Here is a 25,502-nt window from a genome sequence, read left to right as displayed (position 1 = left end):
ACAGTGCAGACCAAAATGTTGAGTGCTATTTGTAGCAGTTGCTGCTTATGTAGAGCACTACAAATTGCTCACTCACTGAGTTTCTATTTCAGTCGGGATGCGCCCTTAGAAGGCAGCTGCCTGTATAAGGCAGCTCACTAGGTTTTGGAACAGATCCTTAGCATTGAAAACCACCAGCATGTGTAACACACTGTATATCCCTGCTGAGCAGACTATGACCTGCTGTTTGTGATTGCTATATTGACCGAAGCCATTGTGGCAGTAACAAAATGAATATAGGTGAAATTTCAGCTTGTTTCAGGAAGGCGAGGTCAGGTTTAATCTCTCTTGTCCGCTGATAAACGTCTCTTTCTGTCAGAGAGCCAGACGTGAAGTCACTGTTATCAGCGTGTGTTTGTACAGGATGTTTTGTCTGACTGGATGAAGCCTTCAGAGAACAGAGCAATAATGAGCGTGATCCTGCCTCTGTGGCTGTTACAATGAACCCTAGACAACATACAGACATTTTTAGTGTAGAATTCATGTCTGGAGGGAGAAAAAGCTCCTGGAGTGCAGTGTGATGTTGCTGTGAATCCTTCATGAGTCATTTGTCACAGGGCTGCTGTTCAGGACCCAGACTTAACACCACCACACTGAAGAATATCAATGTCAAATGCTGCTCAAAACACACTTCACTTCCACATTCTGGCATTTTTCATAGAGAAACACAATAATCAATGAGGATAACTTGATTTTGTCAACTAGGAATAGTGGAATGTTTGACTGGCAGTTGAAAATTAGTATGGATTAATGAGGTTAAATGAAAAGGATTTGTTAGAATACAACATGTACTGATTAATTATACCCATTTCATTCAAGTAAATATGCCGCTAATACGGAATGTTGTCAGAACGTTCTGACAAGGTTTTCTCAAAGTTATAAATAAAGTTATGAGTCGTGAACATTCCAGTAGCGTTGATAGAATGTTCATTTAATAATGTTCTCAGAATATTAGCACAAACTTGTTTATAAATCATTCATGGAACTTTTGTTTTAGTTGGTACCAAGAACATTCAAAAGTATCGTTGGCATAATGTTGCAAGATGGAATGTTCCCTTAATATTCACATAACCAAGAAAATACTTTTTTATTACTCTTTTTATTATTATTTATTTTATTAATAAAATAAAAAAAGGTTAATGTAATCACATATATATATATATATATATAATTTTTTTTTTTTTTTTTTAAGTTGAGCCAATAAAAAAAACAAATAACTTGCATTTATGGCTCAAGTTAAGAAATATAGCTGAGAATCTGGAGAATCATTACCCTATTTCTTTTTAATTGGATGAATGAAACATTTTTTTCAATGTACAGAAGAGATGAGAATTTGTTTAGAATTTGTTTGTTTGGAGAATTAATTTTTCCTCTATTGAATCACTTTTAATCTCTTTTAACAGAAGTCCAAACGATATAAGAGAGATTGATGACATCAGATTAATAGGAAAGTTGTTTTGGAAGCAGAGCAAGTCATTACATTTTAATTAGGGATGAATAATATTACAATTCTGGCTGATGCAATGATTGCCTTAATTTTATGGATGCTATTAAAATTCTTTCCTATTTTATCTAAATACATTTCAAATAAAACACTAAGGACTACAATACATCATTTTAAAATTGGGCATAACAACATTCTAATTATGAAAGAGAAATATTCATATGACAGTTTTATTAAATTATTCGAGTTTTTAAAGTTTAACTTTGAGCATGTTGATAGAAAAGATAATAAGGAGCAATTAAAAATCAGCCAATATATCCAATATCAACCAATTTAAGAAAAATCTCTAATACGAGCTGATAACCAGTATAGTACCAATACTGTAGATTGTGCATCATGAATCATGCACAGTTGAAAAACCTAAATAGCCTATTTAAATCTCATGTGCAATGCTGTAAACACTGATAAAGAAGCTTAACATCACCTGTTTTCTAAACCTCTCAACAACTGTTGGTCAGATGAGCTTGACAAGCTGATAATGTGTATATGAAAGGTTTATTCTGCACTCAGGTTCTCGATGTGATGGCTCAGCATTAGAACAAATGAATTTAAACAGAGGTGTGTGTGTGTGTGTGTGGCTCTCAGACTAATGACTGATAACACACTCTGTGTAAACACAGCTAATCTCCTCACACACATGGAGACTCAGCAGAATAGGTGTGTTTGCCTGAAATGTCCAGACATTCACACACTCAAACACAAACCCGTATCTTTTGAGCTTAAAGCAAACACTCAGAAAAGATATGACAGGAGTGACCGACCTCCTGAGTCTCACAAACACATTCACCACACACTCACTCGTGTTCCTTTCATGGTCACTAAAGCGGTAGTTGGAGTTCACTCAAAAAAAGAAAAAGCATGAGAGTGATATTTTCATCTTTGGGAGAATTATTATTGTCAAAACAATCAGCCAGTAGAGGGTGCTGTTTCACACGTTCCTTCTGTAAAATCACAGCACTCATTCAGGCATGCATGCGTTTTCATATTTCAATATAAAGTACATTGTTGTTGATAACACTGTGAAAATGCATGTAAGCTCTCTCATCATGTGTCTGCATGTGGACCAGATGTTCTTCCTTTATGTCTCACGACTATAAGCCCCTCGTCTCTGATCCAGTTTCTCGAATCTTAATACAGTCATAATGAGTTTCAGCCGCTCTGCTCTGCATCTGAGATTGATTAAAGCAGAGGAAAGGAGGAGAATGCAGTATAGCATCTCTGTGTGACAGTCACTCATTTCTGCTGTCTGTCACAGTCTGATCAGGTCAGTGTGCTCTTGAGTAGTTCACACGGCACGTCCAGCAGCGCGACAAGCCATCTACAGTATTTTTTTCAATATGTTATGCAGTTTTTATAGAGTATATATAACAGCAAAACAAAGATAAAATAATGAATCATATGAAACCTTGCAAGAGTCATATTTTACCATAAAATCTAAAGGAAAAACATAAATTATATACTGTACAAAGAAAATGAAGCCTATTAGATGACCATTAATGCATCAATTGTTCTATTTTTTTATAATTTAAATATATTTTTTTAATCATTACAATGTTATAATAATAATTTAGTTGTAAATAAAGTTGATAAACACAATTAAAAAGAAAGTATGTTTTTTATTACTGTAAAAATGGTTTGGAGTCCAATTTTTGCATTAATAGTAATGAGAAAAAAATCTTTAAAACATTCCCAAAATGCAAAAAAATAAAATCAATAAATCAATAATTAAAAATATATATATTTTTGATTTTGGTGAGAAACATGACCCAGATGCTTCATAAACTTAGGTATATAAAATTATAACCTAAAATAAGGATGTTGAAAAACAGACCATGTGCATTTGTCATCTACTCTAATGTCATATTTCATATTAACAGTCAACACTCTTCTTTAAACAATCCCAAAGCCAGCCATGATAGGCTTCCTCATAAATATACATGCAATGATTTTGATAGCTACATTTGATCATATACAGAGGCTGAATGTTCACTACGAAAAACCCATCAGTAAAATGCATCAAAGTTAATTATGAATGAAATGTGGTTCCTTCAGCAAACAGCAAAGCATTTATATTCAAGATTTAAAAAATTAAAAGGGTAAAAAGCTAGTGTAGATTGTCTAAGGTAAGTTCATTGGAGCCTCAGTACATCTGTGCTTTATAAGCGTTCCTTTCGGCTAATAGTGTATGACTGTCCAGTTTCTATACAAGCATTCCCATTAAACACATACACACACACACACACACACACACACACACACACGCACACGCACGCACACACACACACACACACACACACACACGTGCGCACGCACGCACACACACACACACACACACACAAACATACACACACACACACACACACACACCATCGGAACAGTCTGAGCCACATCTGCAACAATTTAAAATGTCAAATTGAATTAGAGCTGCTCTCCATGCTGTGTGTGTGTGTGTGTATTTGGATGGTCCAGCCATTTATATTTGTCCTGAATAGTGAATGCATGCATACCTTCACCATTACTCAAGGGAATTCTGTTTCTCCTAAATTCACTAGAGAAGAAAAGAGAAACATAAAAGCTATTTTTATAGTCCATTTTATTTCGGCCCACATTACCGTCAGCAGCGCTGCAGAAATACTCAGTGCGTTTAGGTGTGTTTGCCATGATTAGGCCGTCTGGCTCATACTATATTTAAATGGGGTGTGTCTCCACACACACACACACACACACACACACACACACAGACATTATTCAGGAGCTCTGTTTGACTTCTCCACCCATGTCCAGTGCACACAAACCCCTGCAAACATCAACTGAGAGAGACAGACCAATCTAGAGTGAATATCATGTGTCTGAATTTTAGCAGATTAGCAAACAACCAAACAAAAAAGCAGAGAAACATAAAAAAAATAAAATAAAAAAAAATTCAGATACAAATACAAATTCAAATACAGCGCTATGTGATAAAAAAAGTTTTGAACGTTTTAAATACACTTCGGAATATGTTTTCAAAGAAAATACTGTGTAAAAGAAATACTGTTTTATAATAATTGCTGTTAATAGTATTCATCGTGTGGTTGACTACGTCTTGTATTATTTTTTCAGAAAAGTTCTGCCATATGCACATAAACTGACAGTCACCAGTGATAAGTGACTACTAGATATTGCAGAAACATAATTTTCTGTAAAGTTGCTTTGCAATGATTTGTATCGTAAAAAGCGCTATACAAATAAATTTGAATTGAATTTAAATACTGTTCTTTGTAATTATTTATTAAATTAGCTAGCAATAAGAATTTCAAAGTCATTTTCAGTGCATGTACAGTAAATACTACAGTATGTAAATATAAACAGGGCCATCGTATACACATTGCCATATTGGCATAACTTCTGAAAGGGATTCAGAATTGCAGCTATAGGACAGATACAAAGAAATGCAAACTTAAAGCAATCAAGATGAAATATAATTCAGACTTAAATGACTTTCATTCCCAGTTTTTAGTACATTGGTTTTGCAAACGCACACAGAATACATCCTTCTAATGGATTTGACAGATGAAGTGAATCATTGTCTGCGACTGAAAGAGATCCGATGAAAAAACTTGTTTCACACATTCATTCATACACTTCTATTGTCTCATTATTGAAATTGAGAAGAGATCTCCATTCACCTACAGCCGACCCCACCCTAACACACACACACACACACACACACACATTTGTTTTTCTATCATGATGGGGACTTTCCATCGACTACTATCTCTTTTACCTAAAACGAACCCTCACACAAACCTTTTCACTAAAACATAATCCGTTTTAACATAGACATTTGGCCTATAAACTATGAGAGCGACTGAGCAATATAAGTGTTAGGTGTAAAAGAGGATATATAGTTATTGTGTTGGGGCCCCATACCTAAACAACCAACCCTGAAACAACATACAGAACTGCCAAATTTAGCTAACTTAACTAGACTGTGTTTCTGCTAGATCGGTTTTCGTTCCGGAAGACTCCACCATTAATGTGTCCTTCAGAGTAATTAAATGTACATCAAAACAAAAGAAGAGGGATGGTTGGAAATCATGATGTACATGTGAAACAGTGGTCATTCATTCTTCTTGACAAATGCTGATGGATCTCCAGACAAATGCAGCAGTTCATGTTGCAGCGTTTTGTTAATTTTCATGCAAGTTTATTCCCCTAATGGCAATGTCAGGATTGGTCAATAGAAAGGTCATTGTTTCCTTGGAAAGTATTTTAATGAGCCCCGAAGTCATTTGATCTCCATTCACAGCCCGACAGGCCTGTTTTTCAGTCTTGCAGCCCATTAAGTTGTAGTTGCACAAACTGCACATCCGTCTACAAGCTTTAAAAGAATAGGCGATGATTCCTACAATTAAACAGAAACATTTTCTTTCCATTTCATCTTTCATAAGAAAGTGAATTCTGATCCATAGGCTGTGATTTTGATGCTCTTTGCACATCACAGGTGAAAAACATAATTCCTAGAGTCACTTTGATAATGTATCCTCATGAAATATTGCAGTATAAAGCAGAAACAGTTGATGGTGATCAGATTACAAAAGTGTTCAACTTTGCAGTTTAAATAAAAAAATAAAAAATTAAATTTATGCATTTAGCAGACGCTTTTATCCAAAGCGACTTACAGTGCATTCAGGCTAACAGTTTTTACCTAACATGTGTTTCCTGGGAATTGAACCCACAACCTTGCGCTGCTAACGCAATGCTCTACCACTTAAGCCAAATGTGTTTGAGACAATGAACTCAATACAGAAAATTAGCATGTAAACCAGCTAACACTCATTAACATTTCAGGTTGATCTAACACACACACACACACACTCAAATCATCAACATCTGTTTCTACTCCAGATGTGTTCTTCAGGCTAGAAGTGATATCTAACCCTCTTTTTCTTACATTTTTCCATCTGTAAAAAAACAATTTCACATTCCTCTCAAGATTTCTTTCTAAATAATGTCTGATGAGCAGTAAAGGAGATATTTGGCTGCATGCACGAGCTGTTCTTTTCCACACAGTGGAAGTGAAGGGTGTCCAGAGGTTGTCAAGCATCAAAATTGAAAATAATTCCACAAAGTGTCGTATGGGAAATTGTTATGACATGAATTTAGCATTTTCCAAGTTATCTAAAGTCATTTGACAGTGAAAACAGACTGAAATTTAAACTATGAAAATTATCTACACTAGCACAGCTTTCAAATCTCACTTACAGTATGTTCACACACACACACACACACACACACACACACACACACACACACACACACTGAAAACAAATTACTAAACAAATAAATATTATTTATTTATTTTGCATGATCATATTTTCAATCGTATTGATTCAATACTTCCCCATACGTAAACTTTACAACTATAAATGACTCTTCAATGGAGGGTCAGACCCCCAGGGTGTTTGCTGGATTGAGGGACTTGTGTTCAGTGCAACAGTCCAGATGAATATGCAGCCCACAGAAACCACAGGTGTCTCTCACTCGCTGAGATTTAACAAGAACAATAAATCCATACTCTCAGAGTTCTTCCTGTTTCTCTCAGCATCATTATGATCTGCCTGATGGCCTGGGAACAATGTGAAAGACAATCAGGCCAGTGCTGTGTGGGTTTAACGAAAGTCTTGCCAATTTAAACATTCAAGCAATTGTAGACGTTTGTGCCCGTATAGGAAATAGCGGATTGAGTTTTCTTTTGCTTGAAGGGACACATAGACAAAAAAATTGTCAAGATGCCCATCTTGGCAAGAATCCTTGTAAACACAGAGGTTACGTCTTAAATGAACTTAAACATTTGAAAAAGAAATCGCATGTGCATTATTATATTGGTTTCATGCATTAGGTCTTAAAGTGACAGCAGCCTAATATACCATCAGCTTTCTTCCATTAAATGTTAATCATACAAAAGACAAACAGAAAATCACTCACTGCTCTTATACAAGTCATTAAACACGCCTTTTTTCATTTTAATGATGTTTAATCTGTATTTTGTTCACATAGTTAAGAATAAGTGATTTGATTTTTCAGGTTTTGTACCCGACGTACTGAGTTAAACCGATCTTTAAAAAGTATCTTTAGTAATGTTTGAACTTTACAACAGTTTAGTAGTTTTTACTGTGCTATTGTACCTGGAATAGAGAATTATAACATTTAATTAATATTTTGGTGTCATAAAATCCATATTTATTGGGATACAAGGTTACATGGATCAAAAAAAATGAAAACATACCTACTTTATTTATTTTTAACTAAAAATACTTAGCGTTGAGCTCAGTTATGCAGTTTTTTCTCTTCTAAACATGATTTTTCAATAATAACTCTTTTGTGGTGTTTGTTTAGTCATCCATTACGACTACTGCTCACACACATGGTTAGTGATTTGAACAAACCTCCCAGTACTAACTTATTCTGTATCTGCACATTTTCTGCAGACAGTGTAAAAAAGTGGCTCTTTCTATCCCCAGACATCTCTGCTTTAGTGTTTTAGACAGGCTTTAATTAGATCCTTTCATTTGAGCATCAGATAAATGTTAAAACAAGACAGATCTTTCTATCCGCCTTTTTCCCACCAAATCTCCCTCTTTCTTTCTTCTTGACTCATCGGTCCATCAGTCTAATTTCCACACAGTACTTTATCTTTATTCAGTTATCACTGAGAGACACAAGGAGTCTATTATCCACATTCATATTCCCTGTGTCCTTGATGTTATCAATGTAACGCTCCGGACTAACTGGTAAAACCATAATTCTTTCATCATTGTGTTTAACGTCTGGCCAGATTCATCTCTCATGTTCAGTTAGGGGACGACTTGTTAAAGTCAACATGAAATCAGACTGTTAAACACTCTTAATACATGTTCTTATTATGCATGATTTAAAGACCTGTTTTTATAGTACTTTATCAAAATGTTTCATCACAACCTTGCTCTGCCTCTGAAACTGTTGCTCTTATTTTTTAACCACTTGACACTCTTTTCCACCGAACATCATTCAATCAAATTTCTATGAAAAAGAGGTCCTGCACTACATTGTCTTATAAATATAAATTCATTTTGGCACTGTTATTGTACCAAAACAATTAAAAATAGTTTTGCTAATTGAAATATAGCTGAATATTTTCTTTTTATGAAAACCAAATAGGAAACTTGAAATGTTGCATTGACAACTAACTGAAATATAAGTTTAAGCACTAAAATTAAGCATTAAAATTATAAGTACTATTATATAGATAGATAGATAGATAGATAGATAGATAGATAGATAGATAGATAGATAGATAGATAGATAGATAGATAGATAGATAGATAGATAGATAGATAGATAGATAGATAGATAGATAGATAGAACAAAATCTAAATAAAGACATAAAAATGACAAACGCACATCATGATTTGAACATAAAATATAAAACTGAATATATAAAAATAAAAGCTACTTCAAAACATTAATAGATAACATAAAAGTATAAAAATAATACCAAAATAACACTTTTTTTACTGAAGCAAAATTACTGGAATTGAAAAAAAAAATAACTCACCTTACTTTCGGGGGAAAAAGAAGAACGAAAGAAAGAAAGTCATACAGAGACAAAGAAACCCACTTCTAACAGCACATAAAAACCAACTGTGGTTGGTCACTGTACCTGTCAATCAGATCTCTCTTCCTGTCTAAGTGGGCGGGTCTTGGCCAGAATAAGCTGCAAAGTTGACCAAACTTTCAAGCTGATGGTTAAAAGTCTAGCTTTGTGGGACTGTGTGTGTGTGTGTGTGTGTGTGTGTGTGTGTGTGTGTGTTTAAGTAATGGACATTCCTTCTAAGAAACCATCAGTGTTTTTCATCCGTCAGTCTCCTCCTGAGAGTATCTGGGAGTAATATTGAGGTGTTTGTGTAACTACACATTCCAAGAGTCTCTCGCTCTCTCTGAAGTGTTTAAACAAGGAGAAACTGAACTGTACAAAGGAAATGAAAGAATTTAGGGAGGCTTTAGGGGTCTCTTTGTTTGACCGAGTGTGTGTGTGTGTGTGTGTGTGTGTGTGTGTGTGTGTGTGAAGGGAGGTCCTGATTTGCCACTGAGAAAAGTATCAAAAGCCTTCAGGGCGATTTCCTCTGAAAGAAAGACCTCCTCCTCCTCTCCGACCCTTTACTTGCTCTCTCTGTCTCTCTCTCTCTCAAGCACTTTACAGTCGAGACAAAACAACGCAGTGAGTCGACGACAGACCGCTTGACACTTTACATTTCTCAGCAGACGTCGTACTCTTGTACAAACTTCCAGTAACTTGCTAAACAATGGATCTGATCTGCTATAGTCCAGATCTACCAGCCGTCTCAAACCGGACAGCATGGAAGCACCTCTGGATGTGAGACTATCATGGGAATTCTGCCATTACCAGTGAAGAGCTAAACTGGGCATTTTTCTCTGCTGGAGGCACAGATTATAGGATGACAACTCAGTAGCTGTGATTCAGTCGTCAAGATGGTAAATAAGACTTGTTTATTTCACACACTTGTTTTTTACACACACGGTCGGTGTTGTTGTGCCACTGACCTACTGAACTAATGACTGTGACCAGGTGTTGTAGGAGACCATGATTTAGTCCTAAACATACATTAATGTTCTCTTAACATGGCTATATAGTTAAAAAAAAAGTTTTTTAACAACTTAAAGTTTCAACAATCAGTGTTTAAGGTTAAAACACTTTATTATAGACTTGCATGTAGTGAGCAAAACGATTTAAGATCAGCTTTAGTTATTTGACTCTAGCCCTGTGTGTCGCGATCTCGTAGTAAGAATAAAAAGGATTAATCTTTCACAGTTGTTTATAAATGAAAAACCTCCTAGATATTCAATGCGGTCTCAGATTTTTCTTGAGACCCTCAGCCTGACCCACTTTCCAGCACACATTGAGCTTTGTTTCTACAGTATATTGATGGTTTGTTATGCCTCTCTGAATGACTGATGGTGTTTGGTTGAGAGCTGAAGCTTTATGTTGGGTTTTATTTGAGTTAGGCAGGTGTGTTTCGTCTCTGATAACACACTGACAGGTACAGGAGAGCAGATCGAGGTGTGTTTAATGCATGTTTCAGACCTTTGGAGTTCATGGCAACTGCAATGTGAACCTGCAGAGCAGAAACCAGTCTACACTCTCTTTAGATGATGATATCGCTTATACTGTCATTTCACCAATATGTTCTGACATCTTGAATTTCATGTTTTGAACCAACAGCTGGAGCTGCCAGCGGTCTGTGCAGTCAAACACAAAGCATCAGATCCCATTTATTGTCGTCATTCTAGATAACATAAAACGCTTCACAACAGACTTACAATGCGCTCCGAGATTAAGTGAAGACATGCTTCCAAATCGAAAGTTTGGGGCCAGAAAGCTTTTTGAAGAAATTAATACTTTTATTCAGCAATGATGCATTAAACTGTTGAAAAATGACAGTAACGACAATTCTAATCTTACAAAAGATTTCCATTTCAAATATGCTGTTAATTTGAACTTTTTACTCAAAGTATAAAATGTCTTACGTTTTCCACAAAAGTATGAAGCAGCACAACTGTTTTCGACATTGATAATAATCAGAAATGTTTCTTGAGCAGTAAATCATCATATTAGACTGATTTCTGAAGATCATGTGACACTAGCTATGTTTCCATCCACCTATGTTTATGTGCATTTTTGGATATCGCATAAAACAATGCTGGATGGAAAAGCCAAGATGCACATAAATTCTAAAAATGTGCATAAAAAATGTATAGTAAGAAAACGAGCATAAACTACGATGGAAACACTTTTACAGAATAAATTCCTTAATGCACATCATGTGATTTTGCGATGGGTCAGCATAAAACTGGACCAACCAATGGACCGATTGCACAGCATCTGAAATACTAGTTTTGTCAATCTAATATGCTTGAGCAAAGTCTTATCAAAGAGCTTTGTTATAATTAACTCGAAGAACTGCGTTCCCAAACAGCAGACTCAGAAAAATAAGAGTCTCTGATGCTCGGAATTTATTGTATACACACATTATTATATACGGCGCCTTCTCCTACTGCAGCAAATGTATTTTTTCTTTGTGATATATAGCACAAGTAAATCAGGAAGTGATCATTTTGTTCACCTGGATGGAAATGGTGCTTTATTCGCAAATTTTTCATGCGATATTAATTCCAAATATTAAAATTTTGTGCATAAATTTAATTTGTAACTTTGGATGGAAACATTCAGCTTTGATCACAGAAATAAATTAATATGACAATATATTCTGATAGAAAATGGTTATTTTAAATTGTAATATTTCACAATTTTTTTTACTTTTACTAAAAATTTACTTTATTTTTTTCTTGTATTTTTGATCAAATAATTGCAGCCTTGGTGAGCATTAGAGACTTTTTTCATAAACATAAAAAAATATTTTCAGTGCTCCCCAAACTTTTAAAACAGTAGTACAGTGTTAATTAAAAATTGTGTCTAGTTGACACAATTTCAGAGAGAAAACTTGAAGTACAATACTTAAATAAATCTTGTACCTTTTTGTTGATGTTCAAATACATTTATTATAATATCGCAATACTTTGATTCAACTCACTTGATTTTGTTCAATACTTCAAATTTATTAGAACGTTCTTTCGAAAAACAAACACTAAATGTTTTTGTAGAAACAGTCTCCCACATGTCTGCTTGCTGTAATTTAAGTGTGAAAGTGCTAAAATAAAACATCCTTAAATGTAATTTCTCATCTACACACCTTTCTGTGTGTGACAGATTGCTAAATCGACTGTATTTTTAAACCTTACAGTAACACATGGGTTTGACGGTAAATATGAACATAGATTTGATCATGAGACGATGGACTTGACAGGTTGTAATAAGCCCACAGAAGTGTTGGGACGTCCTGCAGAAGGAGCGTTGAGCAGGCCACTCACCTGCACACTTGTTTTCTTGTGCAGTGACCATTCGACAGCTGTGCTCACTGGAGAAAAACACCATTAGAGTGAACTCTCTCATTCATACACATAAACAACAGTCACACTGTGCTCGGGCCTGTTTGCAGCTCTCACAAACCCTGACAACACCAAACACACACTCTACCACAGAAACACACTCTACCTGTCACAGGATTAGTGTTCAACACAGAGAGCGATGTTTGTCTCTGACACAGAGTCGGTCAAAAAACTAAAATAGTCAACTGCCTTGCTCTCTACAGAGGCAGCTGCCCTTTAAGACAAAACCATAACTGAAACTAAAATATATTTTACCATAATAAAGTGTTGATTGTGTAACACTATACATAAATCGAAAGACAAAGAAAAAGTGCTTCCATTAAGTCTCAATGCACAACTGATATTAATAGGGTTTAGACTAGGGCTAGGCAAATGATAAATATAGATATTTATCAAAACTAATAAACTTGAGTAATTTGAAATATTTATCCTACATATTGACGATCAGGTTAGTGTTACTAAAGTCTGCATGATCTGCTTGTGTGAATGACTGGTGCAGTTTCATCTACGACAAATATTCAAGTTAAACTGCCAAAAGAAAAAAGTTCATTATTCAGAAATACATAAAATGTATTTAAAATAAATAAATTATACATTGATATAAATTATAATAAATTAATATATAAATTATATATTATGTGGAGTTTAATTGTGAACAAACAAGTTACAGTATGTTATTAATTCTCGAGGTCGTCACACGTGAAATTAATTTCCTTCCCATTAATGGTGTAAAATTAATATCATGAAAAATATTGATACTGAATTATATGGAAATCAATGAATCGTGTTGATACTTTTATCCTCCAGCCCTAGTTGAGCGTTAGCATGTCACTTAGATAAAGTGATACTCTAAAAGTGCATGTATAGAAATCAACATTTCTATCACTTCTTTGAGTTCACTGCAATGCATACTGGGATTGGTATACAGTGCTAATGATGCTGCATTTAGATTTGGCTAAATGAATCAAATGCCCATGATGCCCTAAAATACTGACTATGTAGGGAGCTCACTAAGATTTGGATCAAAGCCTGGTTTTACAGGTTGTTTTGGATCCCAGATTCACAGACAGGGTTTAGGTTAAGCCAGGATTAGGCCATGGTTCAATTAGGACATTTAAGTAGTTTTTAGAAATATGCCTTAGATATAAAAAAAATTGTAAAAAATAAATAAAAATTTACTGCTGTGCATCTTGAGACAAAACAATGAACCTGTCATATTTTAAGATCAGTCAGTGCAAGTTTCTTTCAGTTAAAACAGCCCAGACATGCATTTTAGTCTGGGACTGGGCTTAAGCCTCGTCTATGAAACCAAAGGTAAATAAGTTAGTTGGTCACAGCTGTTGAAACAGTAACGGCACGATGCCTTAAGGATAGGAAATAAAACAAAAAGGAAATGGAGAATGATTTTCTAGTAACTCCACAAAGTTAACACAGCATTTTACTGAGAGTAACCACCCCGTGTCTGACATGTTGTAAAATATATTTTAAGGGCTTTTTATAATCATCAGCAAACTGGACTATAATGCTTTGTGCATTTTCCCCTTAAAAATGTGATCTTTTGACCTTTTGCAGAGTTCCTGTCAAGCGCACAAAGAGAAATCTGATGATTTACATCTGTTTTCTATTAGCATGTTGTTCATCATCCAGATGTTCCCAGTCACATGGTGTCCCAGTGCCCTACAAAACATCCTGGAAATAAAGGGATTTTCTAAAGAACCCATACACTGCATTGCCAGACCCTAGACTAGTGATTTTAAATCCAGATTTTTAGGGTGCATCTGCCAAAACTGTGGTAATGTTCTCAGTTCTTCCTTTCGCTTTTCCACCTGACGCAATGCTTCAATCATTCTGAAGTTCAGGGAACCGTAAGCAATCCCAGCATGCATGCTATAGAGCCGTGATACCTTCATGGGTTTTCGTGTGTTTTGGGTTGCCAATATTTATTTTGGAAACAAGTCCCAGGACCCTCAATCAAAATCCAATGAAACATGATATCCGGGATCATTTAGAGTCAGTCGTGCGGTCTTGGATCTCAGCGAGAAACCACAGAGCGTTGCTTCATCAGCAGGGCATACTGGGGAGAAAGTCAATAAAATATACGAGCTGTAAAAATAAGTTGGCAGCGTGCGGAGACAGACGTGTTCGCGAGACCTGCAGATGTCAGAGGTGATATATGGCTGTTTAAGGTTTAATATGTTCTGGAAATAAATGCTCAAGTGCTGCTAGAGGGTCTGTGAGAGATTCGTTCATGGATAAATGGATATGCAGTAGAAGAGATATTGGAATGGGGAGGAAAACAGAGAAGACAAAAGAAACAAAGACCAAGCACAAAGATATAAAATCTAAACACCGAATTTGAATGCTTGCTGTGTCACATCTTACCAAAACTAAACCACTCGTATTATAAAAAGTGAAGCTACCTACACTGGAACATCCACTGCATCCTTATGCATTTGTATTCGTTTCATTATTATTACTAAATACTTTTAGACTGATCTCTGCATTCATGCAGTGCATGGATTGCAAAAGATATAAAGAAGGCAAGAAATGTACGAAAGCAACTTATCCTGAGCTAATAAATGTGCTAATATGAGCTGTGATAAATTGTGCACCTTCAATGCAATGCAAGTTGCTGTGGATAAAAGCATCCACCAAATTTGTAAATGCAAATGTATTTACAATTTGTCTCTGGCCCTGTAATTTTCATTTAAATCTTTAGTTTCTCATTACACGCATGCACAGATGTAGCAATTCTAATGTCCAGTATTATTTGAATGTAAAAAAAATGCATGCAAAGTGCTTTTTTTTTGTTTTACAGTGGACTTCATTTTAAAATAAATTAGGGTATTATTTTCTGTTATGATGCAGCTTTGATGCTTTCAGTGTAGACTGACTGTTTTAATTTTTTGCTTGAAGACATTGTTAGTGTCTTTTAAACTTGTTTACTGATTCCTTCATGTCTCTTTTTATTAAGTACTTCCATTGGTGAAAGAGGTTTTTAATTGTAGCTAGATAAATGATACAAGAGAAGAAACACAGTTTCTCTGTGTTTTTGAAGTATTTGTCCCTTCAAATGCACCCTTACATGGAGAGAACAGGACTTTTGTTTGTCTGTAGCACATGGTTTGCAAAAGACGCAAAAAATGCAAGAAATGAAAAGAAATTTATTCTGATCCAATGAGAAATGCATTATGGTCTAAGAAATGCACTAAATAACCAAGTAGGACCAAGAAATGCATACACAAAGTATACATTGAAACAAAAGTGTAACTGTAAAAAAACGGTCCAATTCGTGAAAAACAAAAAACAAAAAAAAAACATGAGAACCTCATTAGGTTCCATAAAAAACCATGCTAAACATGCAGAGGAAAATGACAGACTTCAGCTCTATAAAGATTTTTTTTTCTTTTTTATAAAAAAAGAGCTAACGTTTACGCTTTTACCACCTTTACGCATTCAGACAAGTGAGTTAATCGAGGAGTAGCTTGTCAGATGTTGTAGATGTCTGTGTGATGAGAGCGGCCAGTGGTGTGAGAAAGCTCCATTGTGCCAAATCTGTAAGGAGCTAAAGCACAGTGGCACAAAGACAACACTGTCCTGAAGAGGGAGGAGAGGGTGAAGACAGAGAAGAGCTGCTGGTAGAGACCGATCACAATTACTGGAATCTGACAGCTGAAATTAGAGACTTTCCAAAGTTTGCAGATGACGAAGAATCCCGTTCAGGTTAGATTAGAGTTCATCTCAAGAGTGCACATGGACTTTATAACTTCAAGCACTTGTACTTTTAACATTTTTTTTGTGTTCTTTGTGCAATCCAGAACTGAATACAGAGCCAGAGGGTTTAAAAGGCTCCGAGTGCCTCTTTTGTCCCATGCCAAATGCACAAGTCAAGACTTAATCTTTGAGCACAGGACTAATGTTTTCAAACACATTACTGGTACTATTCTGCAACTGCATTTTGTTTAGGCATGCCTTTATTTAACTGTGCAGATTTTGGCCCTCTGGATTTGAACTTCCCTACACAGCTTCCTTAAGACAAACTTTTAAAACTCTTTCTAGATTAATTTGGCAATTAATAGTAATTTTTATGCAAAATTTTACCAAAGGCCCTATTTTCACACCTGAGTTAGATATGCCCATGCACAAACAAAAATACAACTGTTGTAAAAGCATTAAGCCAAAATACAATTTCTCTGCCATTGCAACTGGGCATCTGTGGGTGTACAGTAAATGGAGGTAGCCCACATAAATGAAGCTTTTTAAATACCACTTCTAATTTCTAAATAAAGTTTAAACTCATCTGTGCATTTGCAGTTGGATTCCATGTCTAAATTTGACATCTTCATTAATCAATATGATTAATGGCCAATTGCGATCAAAAACAGCCTTTGGATTTTGCCTACCCAAACCATGTATACCTGAAACCTATTTGACATGTATGGTACTGGTACAAAAATGGGAAACCAGTGATTTTTTTAGGAATAAAATTGCTAAAATAGTCTTGACGGAATAAATTTCATAGCTTGCATTTCTGTATCCTAAATGCACACAAATATTTTCAAAATTTTTGTATAATAAATAATTAATAAAACTGATTAGAAAACATGTTATAAAAATCTTTACTGATACTGTTGTGACTTTAGTAAGTGGGTAACCTATTAGTAATGCTCGCCTTAGCAAACTAAATACAAGGCTGTTCAAAAACTGGTTGTTTACTGTGCATTTATGAAATCATCTGCAAAAAGCTTCTGAATTGATGATAGTTGAGTTTTGGTGTGTTTCAAACATTAGACCGAAGCGTACAATTACCTGTTGAGATCATGTAATTATAGAGAGACTTGTGCACTGCCAAAGGAAAAGATGTTTTTGCAACAGATATTTGTGTAGATTTAATTGAGAGTTGTAACACCAAACCTGTACTGCTAAAATGAAGGCTCTTGCAGGTTAGAAGAAAGACAGACATTATTTCTTTAAGTGCTTTAAAGTATGAAAAAATACCCTCATCTCCAGATTTTCAAATGAGCCTTCAAATTAACTTTCCAAAGTTCAGCCAAGGGCGTCATCTAAGTGTGAAATTTACAAAAACCACTGAGAAATGAAATTGACAGTCTACTGAATGCAAATACCAGACTACAGGAACAACACCAGGCTCCAGATATCCTTCATTTGGGATCCTGAGGATTGGTTAAATTAAGTTTGACTTGGACGTGTTTGGAAAACCGAGGTGTGGACGTGTAACAGGAGACATAAAGGGGGGTTAAACAGAATGATGGGCTCAGAACCATAGCGAGACAGTGATCTGCACCAAGCAAATGTTTTCACAGAAGAAGAAGAAAGGGAGAGGATGGGAAAGTCAGCCAGAGGACGAGGAGAAGAGGTTACACATGCACCCGGGATGGACCACCCGGAATGAGACACAAGCATGGGCCAGACAAACTACTTTGGTTAACGATTAGACAAAAAGGCTATTGTGTCTTTCCACAATCGTTCAAAATTATTAATCATTAAACCTATTGTGGAAGGTCCAGTTCTAATTCGGTTCAGGATCATAAAACATACAGACGGATTATCTTACAATTCAAAATGCTTCACTTGGAAACTCAAGCAGTAAACAGTGAGAACGTGAGAAAGTCTAGCGCAGATTAACATCAATTTGCGCATACTTCATGAGCACATGACACAGCAGACATCTGATGTCTTCAATGACTCAAACTGGGGATTCTCCGGTGATCCAGTAAACTGCAGACTTGAAGGAATCATTGATGTCTGTAGCTGTTTTTTTTTTTAATCAAAACACTAAGTTTAAGTATGTGCAATAATAACAATTATGTTGTCTTAGCAAACACTACATACTGTCAGGCCACTTCATCATAATCATTGTAAATGAAAACAATAAAAAAAAAACAAAATGAAAACTTTTTAATTTAAACTAACATGAAAACCGAACTGATATAATTTTACACTATTCTAAACCTAAAAACAGGACTATCCTTCTAAAAAAATAAACAATTGTAAATGATACTAGTATGTGCATTAACTATGGAAAAAAAACTGACTGAAAATCATAATTTAAAATAATAAAAAAAAACTAACAATGAGAATAAAAACAACTGAAACTAGACAGAAACTAAACTGAAAATAAATAATAATAATAATAATAAAACTTAAATTAGAACTATACAAATCCTGGTCAGTGTACTCCGTTATATAATGCTCTTATCGCGAAGACATTTTTTTTCTAAAAAGGAAGGCTTTTGTTTGTTTTTTCATTCTAAGCAGACATAAACTTCCTGTACGAGATCACACTCAGGTCCTGTAATCATGTTTACCAGGAAGCCACTAAGGCTGTTTAAATAAGAGATTAATAGACTAAACACACAGCTATCTTAACACAGCTAAAGCATGCATTTCTTTCTATGGCTAATCATTGCACTAGGCTTCATAAAAATAGTTTTAAAAATGCGGTTTAAGAGTTTTAACCTCTAACTGGCAGTAGATGGTTATCCATTCTATAACAGGTTTTGTCTGTTTAAGGTTTAAACCAAGGTCATCCAGACTGGAAGAGAACAGATTGAATTAGTTTTCCAGACAGCATTCCCTGTGCTCTTCCCACATCTGCTTTGAACATTATTCCAAGTCAGACACATGAAATGTGAACCCAACATCCTTATTACAGAATACTGGCTGAGAAACATGCATGATAAATATTTGGGAGAGCAAATATAAGACACCCTGTAATCCTTCAGATGTGCATGAATGTGGATGTTTCTATAATACACACACATGTTTGGTACATAAACACTCTCAGTAATGCTTAAAGCATGTGTTTTCTTTGTTCTGCCTTGTTTTACTTGTATGCTAATGCCACAAATCTCCTCTGCATGAGGTAAGGTGTATTTTGGACAAACTCACTTTTTCAAGTCCCAGAGACATTCAAAGCAGAAGGAGATGGTCACTAAAGGTAAAATGAATAGGAGACACTGTAACTCTCAATACGGCTTCTGTAAAGACGCCTTTCTATTGAAATCACCTTTGTTCAACACACAATAACAAGGTAAACAAATATGGCTCTTTAGCTGCGAGGTACTGTAATTTCTTCCATGAATATTTGATAGCATTGCCCATCTCTTACACTTAAAATGGCTTATAGGCAAGAAAGAGAGACACTGTTTTCACATGGTGGACAACAGAATGGAAAATGTGGATTTATTTGGCCAAAATGGTGAAACCTTGACATGACAAGCTTCATTGTCTCTTTGCTTGGCCCTGTTACAAGTGAGATTTAGGAGGGGTTGAGATTCTGAAAAGGTTTTGCCACAGCCATTTGACAACAACCTCATTTTACATCTGTAAACAAAGCATTTAGGGATAATGCACAATAACTGCAGTATCATATATCATGTTATGCAACCCTGGATGTTTTTCATACAAAAAATACAGTTATTAAACCTCACAAATAAACCTCTCTATTTCTCCACCTCAGAACCCTTCCTCTCTGGACTGGTCCATTCAGAGCGCCCTGTCGTCTCTTTTCCCTCCGTTTGAGGCTACCGCTCCTACTGTTCTCAGCCAACTCTTTCGCACCATTGAGGAACGTTACCATGGAGATGCACTGCAGTGCCTGCTGAACTTCCTTATCCCAGCCAAACATATCCTAGAGAGTGTGCAACAAGCAGCCTGTGTGAGTACAACAAAAAGAGACCATCGGATTTCAAATTTGACAGTGCCAAAGTAAAAGCCAACCATCTAAAACAGCCAATAGCCTAACTACCAAGTGACTTGTTTTCATTTAATAATGGGAAAAAACTAATATTTAAAAAAAAGAAAAAAAATCATTATTCACTCACCCTCATCTCATCCTTAAACCCGTATGACAGAAGGTTGTCCATAGTCCAAAGGCTTGCTTGTTATTCCAAGTCTTCTGAAGTAATACAATGAGATTTGAGAACTTAAGCTATGCTGAAAGTGTTTTAATGAATAATGCCTTTAAGATAAAGTAGGGAATTTCACAATTGCAAAACTACCATTTCATCTTATATAGTTTGAGCAAACACCTATTCAAGCTCAAAATAAGCATATTCCACACTTCAACTTTAGCATAAAGGTTCAGTAGACTTAGAAAATGGTAGACTTGGTTTGCAAGGACTTCTTTTATGATGCATGACAGGCCATGCTCAGTGTATGCTTTCAGTGTATGGAAAGGGACAGTGAGAATGACATAATAGTGTGTCAATTATGTATTTTAATGTTTGGGTAAACTAAGCCTTAACGGGTAAAGTATGTTAGCATACAGGGCAAAATGAAAGCAGTTTCCTGTGCATATATTTCTTCCATGTGGATTTTTATGGCACAGATCCCAAAAGCTACTTATCCTTGTCCACTCAGCACAAGATTGTTTTGTTTTATCTTCAGAAAGAACAAAGGGCTTCCAAGGCAGCTTCTTTTGAAGGAGATTCAAGAATGGTTGCGTGCAAGCCACTAAACTGCATCAAGACCCACGCCATTAGGAATCTTGTGGTCATAAAATCTGTCAATTCAAAATTATCTGCAAGTCAACAAACTAGCTTTGCCCTTTCTTTCTCCCACTAGGCTGCATACTCCGATGTGCTGTTCCAGTGTGAGGGTTGGCCATTGTGCCTGAGAGATCGTGTGGTGATCCAACTCGCCCCCATCAACCCTTTACTTCTCCGACCTGGAGATTTCTACTTGCAGGTGGAACCTTTTGGTGAACAGTCAGCCCGAATCGTCGTCAAAAGTCTTCTTGTGCAGGAAGACCTACTGGGGCAAGAGAATCTGGTGCTGCAAGCCGGTTCCAGGTTGCTGGAGGGTACTGCAATTGAGGGGACTCCCATTCCTGAGACATCTTATCCATGCATATTCACAGAGTCTTGGCTAAGGGAAATAAATGAGGGACGTCATGGAAATCCTTTGTGTCAGTGTGTGCTATCGTCTGATCAGGGGGTTGTGAAAGTACCCTGGACTGAAGTTGCCAACCCAGAATTCCTTGACAGGCCCAAATCTAACATCTGGCCTGAAACAATGCCATGCTCAACACCAACTCTCCGTGTGAAAGATCTTGAATCTGAGATTTCGAACGAGTCACAGGTACCTATAGGCCTTTTACCACTTGAGATGGAAACTAGGATCCTTCCAACTAATGATGGGATGGTGGTTTCCGTTCAACTAGTGGACGGTGGCAACAGATTGGTGAAGGTTGACCAAGGACATCCAATAAGCAGTTTTGCTGGAAAACCTGTAGGCTGGGTATCTCCTAATACCTGGGACAGCAGAAACAACCGAGAGCTGGAAGGAGAATATGTGGATCTTTTAGAGTTCAACAAGGAGAAAGATACTTTGGTCCTCAACAATATAGCAATGCCCACAAAACCACTGGGTTTCAAGTTAGTCAGGACAACTCAACCTGCCCCAAAAAGTATTGTTAACCTGTGTGGAGAGGACTGCAATCCCTGTATGCAAAACAAACCACATGAGAGCATGCAAAACGATCCAGAATCCAAATGCAGGTATCGGCAGTCTTATATGGCAGCTCTCCGAAACCCTGTGAATTTTGAGAGAGCAAGTATGCTGCCTTCCTTAGATGAAACAAGGACAGATGTAGAGGAGGTTGAGCCAAGCTGTGGGGGATACGGAGTTGGCCTTAGACTTAAACCTTCGAGTTGTACATTTGGCCAGACACCAAACCAAGCAGACAGAAACCCTATGCAATCCTTTGATAACTCAGTCCAACAAAAGCAAACCCCAAAGAAATCAAGTCAGAGCATACCTCATGACTGTAGTTCAAGAGAGAATGCGGAGTCTTCTGACCAACATATGACCCAACAGATCCTTAGCATGGTCCAAGCAAGACAACAACACAAGTCATTACTCACAGGGCAAAAGGATCTCCATCAGACTGTACTAGGAACTAAGGCACTACCCGACAAAAGGCAACACTCTTTTAGACAAGATTCGTTTCAAATGAGGATTAGCGGCCAGAAACACACTAAAACCCAACACTTACCCAAAATGGGACTTAGGGCTTTCCCCGACCACAGTGGTCACAGACAAGATGCTAATCTATCTTTGCAGGGTTTCAATCCAATTCAGCTAACACAGGCCTCCAAACAAACACCTCCTCTATTTCAACCCCAGTTCAGTCATATCCTGTTCCAAAATGAGAACAGACCTTTGGATTACAAAGTCTTCTGTGATGACAAACACAGTGGAAGAGGCCCAGATTCACCTGTACAGGTGATCAAAGGTAAAAGCAGGTCTAAAGCCCGATCATCCTCTTCAGTCTCCGAAACAACTAAAGAGCGTCTTCAATCGCACAAGCCAACCAACAGAAGCCGCAGTGATGTCTATCCAGAGATCATTCCCATGTTGCCTTCTATCAAGGGAATAAAACACACAGCTAATTTGGTGTCCCCAAAATTAAACAGACAGCAAGAAGCAAGAAAGGGTAAGTTGAGTTTGACCTCTGCATGTAAAAGAGACTTGTGCTTCTGATTTGTTACAGACATTTAGAAGAAGCTTGCTTTGTGTGTCAACTAATTGCATACAGATTTTACCCCGCATCTCACTTTGCTGTCAAAAGAACATCTTAAGCAACATGACATCTGGCCAACATTCTGTTTTTTAGATCTTTATCCTTAAATGAAAAGCATGTTCAAACATGACTGATATGAACAGTTGATTGTACAAAAATGAAACTACTATGAGGCCAAGTCTAGTTCCCGCCCGCCATTACATATCAACTGATTTACAGACAACCTTGACCCTGGTAAATTGCGGAGGAGAAAATATACCCTTCTGAAAGGTCATCTTAAAAGAGTTCAATGTGACACTGGCCAATGGTCAGGACCTTGCACAACGATCCACAGGGAAATTTCTGCAGTCCTTAATCTGATTTCTTTAGCAGAACAGAATGAAAGCATTCATGAAGACCAAAAAGAGCAAAGAGCAGGGAACAGAAATAACTACATCCCCCAGTTTTATGGGGAAGCTGTTAGATGTCTGTAAATGGGAAGAGGAGGGTGATGGATTCAGTTTACAATTCATTTTTTCCAACAATAAAAAATGTAAAGGAGAGATCAACAGCTCCATCTAGCTGTGGCATATGTCTTTTCAGTCAAGCAATAAGTTCAGAAAAAGTAGAATTCTTTTGTGTTGGCATATTTACCAATGTTGAAAATAAATGTAATTTCTCATTTTTTGAAGAAGTCTACTCATCTGTAAAGGCTGGAACTCCATCTGTTAATGGAGTAGAGCTCCAGAAATCAGACACTGATCAGCTCTTCACTGGCCAGCCTGAGAATGGAGTTCAGACTTTATTTTCCCAGGACCCCACAATCAAGAGCCTTCTCCAGCTAGGCATCATCTGTCTACCGGGTATGCTACCTAACCAATTTTTAATTATGAATATACTGTATGTGTTGTGATGTGTTTAATGTTCATCCATGCAAAGCCTTAAAAACACTACTGTTTCCTTGAGCAAGAATTGTTCACTCAAAAAAAATCTAATTGTCACATTTACCCTGTTTCATCAACAAAAATAATTCTGATGACACATGATACAGTACATTTGTTTGAAAAACAGATACAAGAAAACCAAAATTAGTAGAACCATTGGTTAATTCAATACAAGGAGAATCATCAGTGACTAATAACTGAATTTACTGTAAGTCAGCTCTCACACAAGGAAAATATTTTATGACTTGTAATATACAGTAACATACAACTTGCTTCCGGGGGTGTGAACATATATCCAAATTACTTTAGCCAAAATTACCTTCTAAATGACTACTTGCTTCTAACTTTGCACATGCACATGTTGCACATTCCACTCACCAGCCTCTATAATGTAGCGGTTAGCATGCAGCCAAGTGCAATCCAAATATGGAAGATAAACAACTTCAGACAATTGTGATTGATTTGCTTTTGCTCCTAAATGTGTCATGTTTGTCGCTAAAATGACAAAGCTATTGCACACTCGAACACAGAAAATATGGTCATTCTGTAAAATCGTGTTATTTAAGCTTAATACTGTATGTTCTCTTACCAATACCAGGAAGTCGTGACAGAGCTGGCCGGGCTGTGGTTGAGGTCTACGGGGGCAGAAAAGGCTGGCCGTCCACTCAACTTTCTCCTCATGAGTTCTGCAGACTTTTGCTCTATCTGCACTCCATTCCCAGGTACTGTACCAAACCGAGAGCAATCTGCTCACTTACCACAAGAGGGCAGTAATCCAAATACAAAGCGATGTGAAACGGCCTCATTAGCCTATCAGGCATGTTTGTGCCTAAAATGTATTTCTTAATTAAAAATCGGAATAGAATTTGAATTAAGAAATATATATCATCGGCTATATATATATATATATATATATATATATATATATATATATATATATATATATATATATATATATATATCATGTAATGTTTAAGTGGTTTCGCGGACGTCCATAACAACGTTGTATATTAGTCCGCTCATCCAGGTAAAGGAAACCGGGACTACTTTCTCTCGCGCTCTCGTTTGACACAAACGCAACAAGTGCAAGACAATTATTTTTTACAGTACATTGTGATTGAGATTTTTCTTATTAATAATAATAATAATAATAATACATAGATAATTTAAACACAAATCAATATTTCATATCCACCCCAAAAGGCTGTTCGAGATGATTATTCCTAATATTTTATAAATCTGCATCGTGTATAGTTATTTATGTTTCTTCGCTGTCACTGAGTTTTATAATTACAACAAGACATTATAACTAGAATTGCCATCTTATTTACAAGCACTTATAAATCCACATAATTTAAGAATAGATTTAAATGGTGATGCCAGTTTATTTCTATGAGAAACAAAAGTGCTGCACACTTTAAATTTACTTTATGTCAAT

At 36.3% G+C, this 25,502-nt stretch overlaps 2 protein-coding genes and 1 long non-coding RNA gene across 6 annotated transcripts in view; 2 read left to right on the top strand and 1 right to left on the bottom strand.

The window, feature by feature from the left end:
• The window catches only part of tgm2b (transglutaminase 2b), a 251,085-nt gene that overhangs the window by 182,960 nt on the left and 42,623 nt on the right, over positions 1-25,502 (top strand). The gene's annotated exons all lie outside the window — the stretch shown is intronic.
• On the bottom strand, positions 1,700-24,832 carry LOC132090968 (uncharacterized). The gene is made up of 2 exons (XR_009422111.1): positions 24,654-24,832; positions 1,700-2,712 (listed from the first exon to the last, which is right to left on the bottom strand). It is a non-coding gene; the product is annotated as an uncharacterized LOC132090968 (long non-coding RNA).
• Positions 9,740-25,502, top strand: part of quo (quattro) — a 37,361-nt gene continuing 21,598 nt past the window's right edge. For 2 of the 4 annotated variants that reach the window (XM_059497752.1, XM_059497750.1), the window contains exons 1-5: positions 9,747-10,060; positions 20,076-20,273; positions 21,182-23,054; positions 23,813-23,983; positions 24,663-24,786. In XM_059497752.1, coding sequence (XP_059353735.1) covers positions 10,058-10,060; positions 20,076-20,273; positions 21,182-23,054; positions 23,813-23,983; positions 24,663-24,786 — 2,369 coding nt within the window. In that variant the 5' untranslated portion in view covers positions 9,747-10,057. Of the gene's footprint in view, positions 10,061-20,075; positions 20,274-21,181; positions 23,055-23,812; positions 23,984-24,662; positions 24,787-25,502 lie in introns of all 4 variants that reach the window. The other 2 variants (XM_059497753.1, XM_059497751.1) reach the window with 2 other exon arrangements.

The sequence above is a fragment of the Carassius carassius genome, chromosome 17 (assembly GCF_963082965.1).
Source record: "Carassius carassius chromosome 17, fCarCar2.1, whole genome shotgun sequence".
Classification (NCBI taxonomy): Eukaryota; Metazoa; Chordata; class Actinopteri; order Cypriniformes; family Cyprinidae; genus Carassius; species Carassius carassius.
This window is presented reverse-complemented; position numbering and strand designations above follow the sequence as displayed.